Here is a 13,760-nt window from a genome sequence, read left to right on the forward strand (position 1 = left end):
TTTTTGAAAACTAGACATCCAGGGGAATCCAGGATGGGGTGACTTAACTTGACTGAAAATTTATCAAAACACACATTTTCCTCAAATTTATGTGGTGGAAAGTTCTGGAATCTGCGTGGGTCCACAAACTTCCACCCACCCCGCGTTCCCCAAAGGCTTCAGAGAAAAATGGTACCTCACTTGCATGGGTAGGTCTAGTGCCCACGACAAGCAAGGGCCCAAAACCGATTGAGGCGACAACAAAATTACCTATCACGAAAAAACAACCTGTTTTTGCAGGGGGGGTCCCATGAGTTTCTGGCCCCGGGCTTGGCGGCCATCTTAGGAAACCTACCAAACCCACACATTTCTGAAAACTAGACACTTGGGGGAGTCCAGCGAGGTATGGCTTGCATGGGTGCCCTCACGTTTTTCTACTCAAAATTCCCTGCAAACCTCAAATTTAGCTGAAAAAAAGTTTGGCAATGCCGACGGTGGGGATGAATGTTATGTGCCTGTTGCCCACATTAAAACCTGCATGGCAAAAAAAATCTTGATACGGAAGTGCGGCGTACCACGTAGCGGAGATGCCCTGCCACGTGTGGACCTGAGGTGCCTGTAGGAGCTGATAATTACTGAGTGGTGTGGGCTGATCTAATCAACAGAGAAGGTTACGTTTCCTTACCTTTGGGCCCACTTGGGATTTCATTATGAGCATGAATCCTTGGACAGCACCTATTTAGGTTTCAGTAGGACTGCATTTCCCAGAATGCCATCGGGCATAGAGAAGTCCCATTCGGGCGGGAAAAGCTATGAAAGTCCACACAGCTGCCTGGACTTTGTGTTGCAGCCAGTGAATAAGGGCGGGATGCCCGAAACATGTGTGGCAATGCCGATGTTGGGGATAAATGTTACGCGCCTATTGCCCACATTAAAACAGAGGTACTGTTATCACCTGTGTGGCATCTCCTTGCATGTCAACATTGTTCTTGATACGGGAGTTTGCCGCGGAGATAAAAAACTAATAAAGAAATGTAAAGAAAGATCTCACTATTATCCAATTTGTTGCATTCACTTTTCTGACCTTTGAAAGTATTCCAGACTGAGTCTGCTTGGACAGAGTTCGCACTTGTGACCTACTGATCTATGCGTTGCTTCAGCAGCAAACTATCCACCCATTGAGCTCTCCCTACAACACAATGTGAGGGAAATTGAAATATGCAAATGAAGGGTTCCAAAGCATGCAAATGAAGAGTCAATCTCAGAAAGGAGGAAAAATCTATAAAGGCCGGGATCGGACGTGCCTTTAATAATGTTCCCATAGCTTTGCAGCAGTAGAGCTTTATTTGAAGCAGTTTGAGGGTGTATCGCATATGAATGTCTTCTTTATTTATTAGATACTTCAAACAAATAGTTCCGGGGATGAAGTTTATTACGGAGCTCATTGTGCCTTCGTGCTGAGATCACAATTTTTTCAATACCGAAAGGTACATTACAGTGAAAAGTAATGCTTGTTTTTGCAAGAAGGCAATTTTATGCCGCCTTCTCCCGCCCTTGAGTTATGACTGGAGCTGCCACGGTAATAGCTCAGTGGAGAGGGCCATTCCCACCTTGCCGAGGATGGATTAGCAGGCACATGCTAAAAGCGGAGATGAGGCTGATTATTCATTGTGATTGCAGGTGTTCGTGTTTCCGCAGAGCCGCAAGACTAATGGACATTCACAAAACATACAAGGCAGCAAAATGGCGGCTCGAACGCGAGGCTTCTTCTAAAGCTAAAATCAGAAGTTAGCCAGACCCTCCAGGATATCGCGATTTCGCGATTTCGCGATTTGCCGCGAAATCGGCACTTTTTAAAAAATGCCGCGATTTTTACAAAAATGCCCGCGAAATCGGCATTTTTGTAGAAATCGCGGCATTTTTCGCTATATCCTGGGGGGTCTGCTTTATGTGGCAGATACTCAGCAGCATTGAAGCGTCACAGCGGGATGGCAAACCTCACACCTCCAGCCCTTGATGACCTGTTAAGAGGTGCTTCGAAGGTGACTGAGAGGGAGGGGCTGCAGGTTCAGGAGCTGCGACATCTATTCACATGCAAACAGCCCTGAATGTGTCATGTATTTGCTATTTAGAGGGGGGCTCACACATTCCATTTCTACCCAGGGCCCCAAACATCCGAGACTCGGCCAGATTACACCCCTGATTACACCGAGGCAGCACATGGTTCTCTTCACGGAGCATAATTACTGTCACTAAATTGTTAGCAAACCTCGGCTCTTCAAAGCATCATTGAAATAACATGACAGTGTGTACATGTAAAGAACACTGACAGTGGTTATTTTAAAAAACAATGTTTATTTAGGCATCATTGACATCGAATTGAACAATGCATAAAGCGAGCACATTATGCATATATTATGCATACAAGTATAAACGGGAAGCGGCGCTGCATATGAGGATATGAATATAAGTATAAACGGGAAGCAATAAACGGGAACCAGCGCACAATGCATAAAGCGAGCACATTATGCATATATTATGCATATAAGTATAAACGGGAAGCGGCGCAGCAGATGAGGATATGAATATTTTAAAGAACAATGTTTATTTAAGCATCATTGCAAGAACATATAAACATATATTTGGAAGTATGTTTATTACGGTTCACACCTGGGAAGTGTATTTATCACGCACATTCCTGCTCATTTTTTGAAGCTGCGGTTTGGGTCAAGGTGTGAACAAAGCTGCATAAAGGGCATAGGAGGCTATCAAGAACATATAAAGAACAATGGTTATTTTAAAGAAGAATGTTTATTTAAGCAATATGCGCACAATGACAAACTTACTTACAAAAAGCAAAGCAGCGTAAAGCGAGCACATTAAAAACGGGAAGCATAAACCGAAACAAGCAAAGCGGTGCATATTTGGAAATATGTTTATTTCAATAAGCAAAGCATAACGTCAGTCACTGCAACAACATGTGGTCTAACGGAAACATAGACTGACGTTGGTGCTGACAGACACGGTTCGCGCCTGCAATCCTCCACTCATACCAAGATTATATACTTATTTTTTTTAATATACTTATTTTTTACAAAAAAATTTGATGGGAAGTTTATTTATCACGCACATTCCTGCTCATTTTTTGAAGCTGCGGTTTGGGTCAAGGTGTGCTACATCCCCTCATATCAATATATCTGGTGGGTGGATGGATGGGTGGGTGGGTGGGTGGATGGATGGGTGGGTGGATGGATGGGTGGATGGATGGGTGGGTGCCTGGATGGATGGATGGATGGGTGGGTGCCTGGATGGATGGATGGATGGATGGGTGGGTGCCTGGATGGATGGATGCATGGGTTGGTGGTGACATGGGTGGGTGGATGGATGGGTCGGTGGGTGGGTGGGTGGGATGGGTGGCTGGATGGATGGTGGTGGATTGGTTGGTGGATGGGTGGGATGGGTGGATGGATGGATGATGGTGGATTGGGTGGATGGGTGGATGGATGGGTGAGGGGGAGGATGGATGATGGATGAAAGGAAGGATGGATGAGGGGAAGGATGGATGGATGAGGGGAAGGATGGATGGAAGGATGGATGAGAGGAAGGATGGATGAGAGGAAGGATGGATCAGAGGAAGGATGGATGGATGAGGGGATGGATAGAGGGGAAGGATGGATGGATGGGTGGGTGAAAGGATGGATGGATGATGAGGGGATGGGTGGATGGATGGATGATGAGGGAATGGATGGATGATGAGGGGGCGGGTGAAAGGATGGATGGATGATGAGGGGAAGGATGGATGGATGATGAGGTGAAGGATGGATGGATGAAGAGTGGGTGGGTAGATGGATGTATGATGAGGGAAAAGGATGGATGATGAGGGAAAAGGATGGATGGGTGATGAGGGGAAGGATGGATGATGAGGGGAAGGATGGATGATGAGGGGAAGGGCAGATGGATGGATGGATGGATGATGGGTGGGTGAAAGGATGGATGGAAGGAAGGATGGCTAAGTGAAAAAGTCGATGGAGAGAGAAAGGGAGGATGGATGGATTACTAAAATAGTGGATGGGTGGAAGGATTAGTAAGTGAAAGGATGGCTGGATTGGTAAAAGGGTAAATGGCTGAATGGATGAGTGAATGGATGGATGGGATGAAGAGTGGATGGATAAGTGTACATATGGATAGGGTGAAAGGATGGATGGATAATGGAGATGAGTGAAAGGATGGATGAGGGGATGGATGAAGGGATGGATGAGTGAAATGATAGATGGAAGGATACATGATGGATAGGTTTGCAAACGGTTGAATATGTTTGGAAATGGCTGGGCTTACTTATATACTATTGCGCGACCTCTGATGTGTCTGTAAAACGTACCTATTGTCCTGAAGTTTTGTCCTGAATTTTGAGCTCCTGTCCTGAATTTGTGTCCTGAATTTTGACCCTTTGTCCTGAATTTTTACACTCACCGTCCTGAATTTGCACCAATGCCAGTTGGTCACCCTATTCGCTGGCTTGGAGACGGAGCGCCGTGCAGAGATGTCTGTCCCTCAAGATAAACAGACAGAACCACTCACCCATGTCATGGGTGTCAACTTCAACCAGTCCCCGCTTTTAAATCGGAGACGATTTGCAGGCTGACATTTTGCAACGAAACTACAAGTACCAACATGCAGTTCGCTACTGTTTAACAAGTGACCACTTGGCGGTTTTGACTGCTCTTTCTCTAGTGGTTAGGTCTGTCGAACGGGCATCCGGTGGGATATCAGGTCGTGTTCAAAATACACTGTACTATTTAACGTGCTTACTAATAAAAGGGGCGATAGGTATAGCCATCATTAGTGCAGCAGGTACAGTGTCACCAAGCTCTAAGGCTATTGCAAGACACAAACTGACCTGCAATGGTACGCCTCTTCTGGCACAGGGCTTTGCAACGTGACGCATCTGGGAGATGCGTCACGTAGTAAATACCCCGCACAATGGTGCATCTTTTGCGCCGCCGCTGTGTCACAAAAGTGACGCAACGGCGGCGTAAAAGCAGCGCAAGGGGCTTGTAAATCTGCCCCAAAGTGTCTACATTGTAAAGAAACCAAATATACATAGCTTCATGCTGTTAAATAACTAAAAAAACTAAGATATCTGTGTTTGTTGGAGGAAAAATGGCTACATAAAATGCCGCAAAATTGCCGCTAAATTTCCATATTTGTGCCGCTAAATTTCCATTTTTGTGCCGCTAAATTTGCTAATCCATGCCGCTATATCCTGGGGGGTCTGGTTAGCAGTGCTGCTGGAACAACGAGGAGGTTGCACTGATATTTCAAATCATGCTAATTCAGAGGAACATACCACATAAAAAATATAATTTAAGAGACAGCCTAGCTCACCTTACTGCTACCAAGGCTGGAGTTATTGATGTAATTACAACATGATTATATTTTACTATCTATTAATTACTAGGCAATTATTCATGCAAAAATGTAGGAAAATGCTTCTCACGTTTTAAAAGCGAACAAAACCAGAATGCCTAAGAGATTTTTCACATTCCTCTGTCAAGGACTGGGTGCTCCTCTCAGTCAATATTTCAACTTTCTGAGAGATCTACATATAGCTTTCTGATCGATAGGAACATTTACAGACACAGCCGGATGTGTTGGCATTCCACCTTCCAGGCCCTGTCAGCACAACTTTATACCACACGTGAAGATCCGGCCCCTAATCACAACACCGTGTGAGAAGATAGCGGTACACTCACCTTGCATCCGCCGACAAAACTGTGGCCCCAGTAATTTGGCGCACACTTATCACAACTCTCGCCAATGGTGTTTGGGGGGCAAACACAGCGTCCGCTCTCCGGGTCACAATTATTGCCGATGTGAGGGCATTCACACGCTTGAAATGAGAGAGAAAACAATAATTGAAAAAGTTAGTTAGTTTGTTTGTAACGAATGCTGTTTCTGAGCGACAGTTTTTTTTGTTTCTTGTACTAATCCACTTCTTATTACATTACTAAGTTCAGGTATTACGAACAATGGAACTATTTTTTTCACAACTTTATTTTAAGTTTTGAGAAATTAAAGACACGTTTTGGCGTTAAGGTATACTCCAATAGGTGAATTTGCTGTGCACTTCGCAATTGCAATAACATTTACTCGCGTGTTCCTTTAAACTAGACAACTTCTAAGTACATATAATTTGCCTATTGCCAAAGACCACGGAAGCAACTCCCACTCAGCAGCTTTTGAGTTTCTTCAAACTTTGGACGTGTGCCTGTCCTCCCCATGCACTCGACAAAGAACACAACCATCACAATTTTACTTAAAAATAAACGTTCAGAGAGAAATTACTAATATTAGCGATTTGGGTACAGACCTAGTGGCAAAAAAGAGGCACAGCAAGGGCACCCCGAATCTCACAGGAGAGTGCAAAGCTGTAAGAGGTTTCATACAGGGAAAAATATAGACGGCTCCATCAACATAGAAGAACTGAGGAGACATGGGCGAACCGAATGTGACAGCATTCAACAGTGTGCATTTGGGCGTGATAAACTTCAAGGGCAGCAGGGGTAAAAACTGTTCTGGCAATTGAGTCATTTGCTTCAGTAAATTTGTCTAAGGGTTCCGAGTGATGGGAGGGAGGGGAAGCAGTATGGGGCACTGGGGCAGGCTACAATGGAGGACGACTACTTGAGCCACTTAGCTGGGAGTAAGCGAAATGGCCATAGAGAAAATATGTATTTCCATCCAGAGTCCCTGCAGTTCGTAAAAAGAGCCAGTGAGTCAACTATGTGCACCATAATTTAGAGGTCCAGGCTTCTGAAAAGGAGCTGGTTCCTCATTAAGAAAGGAGCTGTAGACTGCTGCAACCATGTCTAGCAGTGGCGGTTCCTCTGCCAAGGCGGAGGAGCGTTGCCCCACTACATAATAAGGAAAAATAAAATGACAAGAATGTATCGTTATTGTCATTTTATTTTTCCTATTGAATGCAGCCTGTGTGCAGTGTGTGTGTGGGGGGGGGGGGGGGGGGGGTGAGCAGGGGAGGAGTGGTGTGCACACCCAGAGTGCGCATGAACTGTCTGGTCGGCCCAAGAAAAAGTGCACATGAACTATTTGGCCGACCCTCTTGGGCCGACCAAACAGTTCATGTGCACTTCGCATGTTCCTACCAGGCTGCGTTACACAGCCTGGTCAGGAACATGCACAGGCTCCCTGTTTAAGTCTGATCGCCGATCCACGGCGCTCAGACCAATCACAACAGCTGTCTGTGTGCCGGGTGCTTCCTTCTGGAATAAGGAAGAGACGCAGGGATGGCGGCGGCCTGCCGGCTGTTCGAAGGTGAGTGTTTTTAATATTTAAACGGATTTTAGGGTCCTCGGTTTTGATCTAAAAGAATCCTTTTATTGATGTTGCAGGAAACATAAATGTAACATTTCTCTGAAAAATGTTTGTAATAGACACACATTAGAAATGAAATAAAATTTGTTTAAGAATTATTCAAGGTCATTAGGGCAAGACTCTGCAGAGCATAGCTGGGTCTATCAGGGCCCCGCCTAAAAGGCTGAGGCCCCGGGCCAGAGCCCACTTTGCCCATGCCTTAAAATGGCAAGCATACTGCCCACTAGAAAAGGGTCTGTGGATGTGACAGATCTGGGCTTCTGGGCAAGTTTCCCTTCTGAACAGAACACAACACCGGACAGGTGCGACTAAATTTGCATGAGTGCATATCCAGTGCAAACACTATTCAAAATCGATTAGCTCTGAACGATGGCCCAGGGAATAAACACGAGGCTTTATTCCAATAGTTGCTTACCTTATTTTGAGTATTTTTCTCGAGTGATCAATGCTCTTGCGACTTGCATGAACAACGTCAACCATTCTAAATGTTGATCAACTGTATGTTAGCCTTACTCTCTGTGCTTTTCGGCAGTGGAGAGACATTAACAAATCAAGGACTCGGCGAAATTCATGTAATTTCCGTTGTGTAAATTACACAAAATGCCCCAAATAATATACATAATGACTTGAACCCATGTTAAATGCCAGTCTGTCATTTTTATTGTTTTCACTGTGAAAGGTGCACTTCATGCTAAAAGGAATATTAGCACAGTTTTGCACGTGAAGTGAACAGCAGCCACTTGCGTTCTGTTGTTTCATGTTGTTCCTGTACTCCAGCCACAGGATTTTTACCAAAACAACATATCTATTACACAACATGGCATAATCTTAGGCATTTCACTTAACAAGTACAATGCAAAGAGCTGGAAAATACACGAGATTATACCAGCGTACATAGAATGTTGCCCAAAACCTGTAGATGTGCAATTGGAAAGGTGCCAGTTGAACCCTCCCAGTGCTAAAAAAGTAAGGGGCATATTATCAAGGACCGGTGTCAAAATTATCGCAGTTTAACGGCGATAATGGGCTTGATAATACGCCCTTGCTAATTCCCATAGAAGCCCATGTTCTGGTGTTAACATGGGCTTCTATGGGAATTAACAAGGGCGTATTGTAAAGCCCATTATCGCCGTTTTATCGGCAGGAAACTGCCGATAAAACGGCGATATTTTAACACCCCCTTTGTTGGGATGTACAGCACTCCATAGCTCTTCTGTGGTGAGTGATGTCATTTCTGCCTGATTCTCCTGCACAGCATCTGGCAAGAACGACAAAGGTGTGTGTTAATACATAGTAGCCCATTTTAGTACCCACACTCACGGAGAGGGAAACCATTATTTCATTATTTGTCAAAGGGGGCGATGTCGCCCATGGGTAAAATATAAATATCGATATGCGGCCAGTATTCTTCTCCTCAGGTTTTTGATAAAGCAGATATCAGTATTCTAAAATACATATCCAAAAATGCTGCTACTTTCAACAGAGATTGTCAGAACAACAATCACACCCTGACTATCTACTTAACTTCAGGAATCTCAAAGAAGACTTAAGACTAATTGCTAGATGGAATTTTGGGAAACGTTTTGTCATCTTGAGCATTACGTATATCAGATGAGCAAACAGAGCCAGATTCACATCCTATCGTGGTTACTTAGCTATAGTTACATTCGAGTTCCCTGAACAGGTGTAAATGGCAGATGTAGATCAAGGAAATTATAAGGAACAAGCATAATTTCTGGAGCTATTTTATTTTGTGGCCAGTTTTATATAGCGCATACGTGACCCGAAGGTATCAGGTATCAGAGTGCTTTATATGAGCTTTATCTGAGCTTTACATGAGCACCAGTTGCGTTACACAAGGACACATTATTTTTTTTTTGTTAGGTACGGGGAGATTAAGGCCCAGATGCATCAAGGTAAAATCCGCTCGCAAAGGGTCAGATTCGCAGAATCTGCCCCTTTGCGACCGGTATTTTTGCATTTGGGATGCATCATCCCAAATGCAAAAATCGCAAATTAAGAAATCGCAAAATGGCGAATACTTGCATTTAAGGAATCTCAAATTGAGATTCCTTAAATGTAATGCATTAAAGTTTAAAAAATAACGATTTCGCTAATAGGGCTCGCAAATTACCATGAAGTTGAACTTCATAGTAATTTGCAAAAACTTTGAAAAATGCATTTTTCAAAGTTTCATGTTGCGCACACACATGCCCTGAGGGCATGTGTGTGCGCAACATATGTGCACAGATCAATTTCAGGGAGTGCAACAGGGTGTCGATTTGCTAATTGCGCTACGCAAATTGAGAATGTCTTCCCATTCATTCCTATGGGCCTCTAGACCCATAGGAATGAATGGGGAGGTATTCCTTAATTACGACTTGCAATTTGCGAGTCGCAATTAAGGAATTTTAAGAAATCGCAATTTTTTTAGTGATTTCTTCATGCATTGCATTTTGCTATTCCTTATTAGCGAATCGTTATTTTTCGCTATCAAGGAATAGCAAAATGGGTTCTTGATGCATCTGGGGGTAAGTGATTTGCCCAGAATCGCAGGATGTTGAATGTTGTTGACAAAACTCGAACCCGGTTTCCCAGATTTGAGGTCGCCCTGTCTAGCCGTTAGGCCACATCCTCTTCCCAAGGGATATTTAGACTTAGAAATGAGAAAATGGGCATTAACATTAAAGTGGTAAGTAGGTGGTCGTTGGAAATTTCACTAAACTGCTAGATTTGATCTTTAGGGTATTCACAATCATTTTGAATCATCATTGCACTTTATTTGCATGTTATCAGTTATTACAAAACATGTTGGAGTAAGAGTACAAATAAGATGGATTTGTATTAATTGTGGACACATTCCCAAATACTGTAGTTACCAGTGGTTTAAAAAATGAAGTTTGTGTGCTAAGGTGGGAGTCCATGTACAGACCTCAAGAGTGCAGGGCGAGCGTTTACCTCAGGGCCAGGCTGCAGCTGCGAGCCACCGACGCCAGTTGCCTTTGAATCAGTTGCGCATAAGGAGTGTCCAGGACAGGTGCCAGCGACTGCGCCTATTTCTTTCGGACCCCTACACAGAGGCCTCAGGTCGGGTGAAGAAGGATGCCTCCACAAATGAGCTCTCTCTTGGCAAATCCAGCACCAAGAAAAAGGAAGTGCACACTGACTCTATACCTAGAGCATCTGCCAGTGATGTGACCCCAAAAGCGGACGTAGCTAATCCTGAGGAACCGGTCACTAGCCAGTTTTTCGAATAGCTGTTTGGAACTCTGTTGGACAACTTCTGGCCCAGCGCCAGGAAGTAGTCACAGACATTAGATTCCTCAAAACAGATTTGTCCGTGATGAGGGACAGGGTGGATGCCCTAGAAGGAACAGGGATGGAGAGAAGAAGAACTCCAAGACCACGCGTGTGAACTACTGGAGCTGAGGGCCAGGAACGAGGAGCTATGTTACGATCTGGAGGATTTGGTAAACCGATCCAGATGCTCCAACATTCGAATCTAGGGGGTTCCACTGTAGGCAGATGCGGGGAGACTGGAGGACCTAGTGGTGCGGCTCTTTAAGCAGGTGGCACTGGAGCTGCAAGATTAAGGCATGCCTCCAGACCGCATCCACAGGGCTGGGCATCGAGCCGCGGGGCAGGGACGGGGGATCGTAGACCCATGTTAGTGATGGCCTGGTGCCTCTTTCATCACTTCACTGGGAGTGGAGGCTGGAGATCTCCATCTGCATTGGCCTTGCCTGGCGGGGCCTACATCTGTACATCATACCTGAAACATGGGGAGGGCTGGATGCCAGGCTGACAGACCTTATCTGGTGATACATTTTCCAGCTATGGGATCGTTGTTATAAAAGTGGTTTATTTGTTAATGTTCTATTTTATCGGGTTTCCTACTTCCTCCCCACCTAGCCTGTAGGAGAGTAGGGTCTACTTCCTATGGTTACCCCCACGTTTTGCTGTGATTCTCTGTTTTTTTGACTTTAGTGTGGCTGTGGACCTGCTAATCAAGCCCACAGCTCAGCTGTTCTCTCTCTAAATTGATACCATGTAATTTAGGTACATACCAGATTGGCTACTGGGTCACCCTTGTGAGCCCCTGTATAGTGTTCCATAGGTACTCAGGGCATAGGTGCACCCTAGGCCTATTAGGGGCTGCAGCATGTATTGTTCCACCCCTGGTTTGCCTTCCAAACTGACACCACCGGTCTGTTCTTACAGCCTGGGCAATGTGGTGAAATCAACCCTTACTTAGATATATAATACCTATATCTATATACCTACATAGACACATATACACCTATAAGCCACTTCTAAGGCAGACCTCGACAATCCTGGAGGTAGAATGCTTGGATTTATGTGAGAGGGTGCCCTAGCATGAGCTGAGCCCCTCTGCAGCTTTTAGAACCATCTCCTTATAGCTGTTCTATGATATAGCCATACCATATACTCTTAAGTGCATTATAATCCTCACGGTTAATGCTAACTTTGGTTTGGCTTTATTAAAACATGTTGGGTAAGGTGTCAAACACTTTGGAATATTACCCCCCCCCCCACCAGTCCTGGCCTTTTAGAGGGAGAAGACATGTAGTTACAGTTAAAGTTAAACAGAGCCTCTGCATCACAAAATGGATGCTGCTGCCACAGACACAAGTTTGCCCACCTGCTGCTGGACGAAACTCCAGCAGAAGAGGCCTGGACAATAGGTTTCCTGTCCAGGGAGGTGCTGGAACCTCCCCAGACAGGCTCTTAGTGTATTGGGGCAGTGAGGGCTGCATTCAGTGAATGCTTTCCAGACACTGCCTGGGGCACACAAGGTGCTCCATGCATTTCCCAGTTCAAACCGGTTTCTGGGGCACTCAGCCCCAGGTCTGGCGCGAAACTGGACAAAGGGGTGTAACCACCCCCTCCCCAGGTCCACCCATAGGAGGGACCTTAGAGTTAGTTCAACCCCTAACCTTACTATAAGTATAGTACCCCAGTCCCTAGGACTTTAGATTACCCTGAATGAAACTCTGCAACATATATCCTGGACCATCAACATTCCATTTCAACTGGAAGATGGAAGATTTCTCCCTTGTGGTCAAGGAGTGACTACCCTGTTCAAACAGGAACCAACAGAATCTTTGCCGGTCTGCATTATCGAGGCTCCCGCCAGACCCTGAAAAATCTGTGACACAAGACATGGACTTCCAGACATCTCTGACCCCGACTTCACTCCCAGCAAAGCTGAGACCCGTGGCGGACACGAGAGACGTGGTACCGGACCTCCTGGAGATCCCGCATTTTGCTACCTGCATCAACTTCCAGAGGTATCCCATAGTTGTGCATTGGGATGCTTGAAGCGCCAGCCTCAAGCACCTTTGGCACCGAAGCTCAGAGGCCCACACTCCACGAGTGTCCCGTGGGCTTGCTTTGTGCATTTCAGCTTGACACATCTTTGCGGTTCCTAGTCCATTGGCTAGTGAGCCCCCAAGAAGATCAACCTTTGGTTTAGTTTACTTTCCTGGTTGCTCCAAGCTTGCCCCAACTTCCCTGCAAAGGAGAAGTTCCACAGACCTTACTGATCTGCACCGAAGCCAATCTTGACATCCTGCGTGGGTTGCGTTTGCCAAGGCTTGTTGGGTCCAATCCAGATACAGACACCGCAGCCAGCTAGATCCTTTGTGGAACAACTCAACTCCAGATCCTGGTTGTTGTTAATGCCTCCTGGACCTCGTAGCTGAAGAGACACACTTCACCTTTTCACCTGAAATCACCCGACATCTGGTAGCATCTTTCTATCGCCGCCCTGGTCACTGGCTAGTGACCTAGACTCTGTCTCCTCTGCTTTCAGGTTCTTCAAATCTCTGATCCACCCTTGAATTCACCCGGACACTTTTCCTCTGGTCGCCTGCAGCACTTCTTTGCAGCTCTCCATTGGAATCGACGACAAAACCCGACACGAAAAGACACCAATGCACCCGGCTTCCCTGGGTGAGGTAACACGAGCACTCCAGTGCTCCCATGGGTATTGACTCTCTAAGTGCACTAGTCTAAAAGGGTTCCATCGCTGTTCACCTCCTTGTACCCCTTTTCTTTAAAATTGTAACTTGTTTGTTTCCCCTAGAAAGTCAATGGTAACCTGCGGCTGTGTTTAGACACTGCACGCGTCTCCCGTGGGCCTCCTACATCCTAACCTTTGGTTGCCCTGAGTAGCCCCAGCGATTCCGCAGGCCCCATGCCTACTTTCTATTCCTCACGAGGTTCTTATACCCCTATTTAAGTATATGGTTTGTGAGGCCCCTAGGGCAAAACGTATACTGTGCAACTTATCGCATGCTAATTAAGTTCCTTGTACTGTACTTTTACCTCTGACCTCATAAAGAGTGCAGAGGGGTTATGTTTAG

At 45.5% G+C, this 13,760-nt stretch overlaps 1 protein-coding gene across 7 annotated transcripts in view; it reads right to left on the bottom strand.

Moving 5' to 3' along the window:
- The window catches only part of LAMA2 (laminin subunit alpha 2), a 3,858,378-nt gene that overhangs the window by 1,600,392 nt on the left and 2,244,226 nt on the right, over positions 1 to 13,760 (bottom strand). For all 7 annotated transcript variants that reach the window (XM_086927001.1, XM_086926997.1, XM_086927002.1 and 4 more), the window contains one exon: positions 5,733 to 5,869. In XM_086927001.1, the coding sequence (XP_086783127.1) occupies positions 5,733 to 5,869 (137 nt within the window). The remainder of the gene's footprint in view (positions 1 to 5,732; positions 5,870 to 13,760) is intronic.

The sequence above is a fragment of the Lissotriton vulgaris genome, chromosome 6, assembly GCF_964263255.1.
Source record: "Lissotriton vulgaris chromosome 6, aLisVul1.2, whole genome shotgun sequence".
In the NCBI taxonomy this organism is placed as follows: Eukaryota; Metazoa; Chordata; class Amphibia; order Caudata; family Salamandridae; genus Lissotriton; species Lissotriton vulgaris.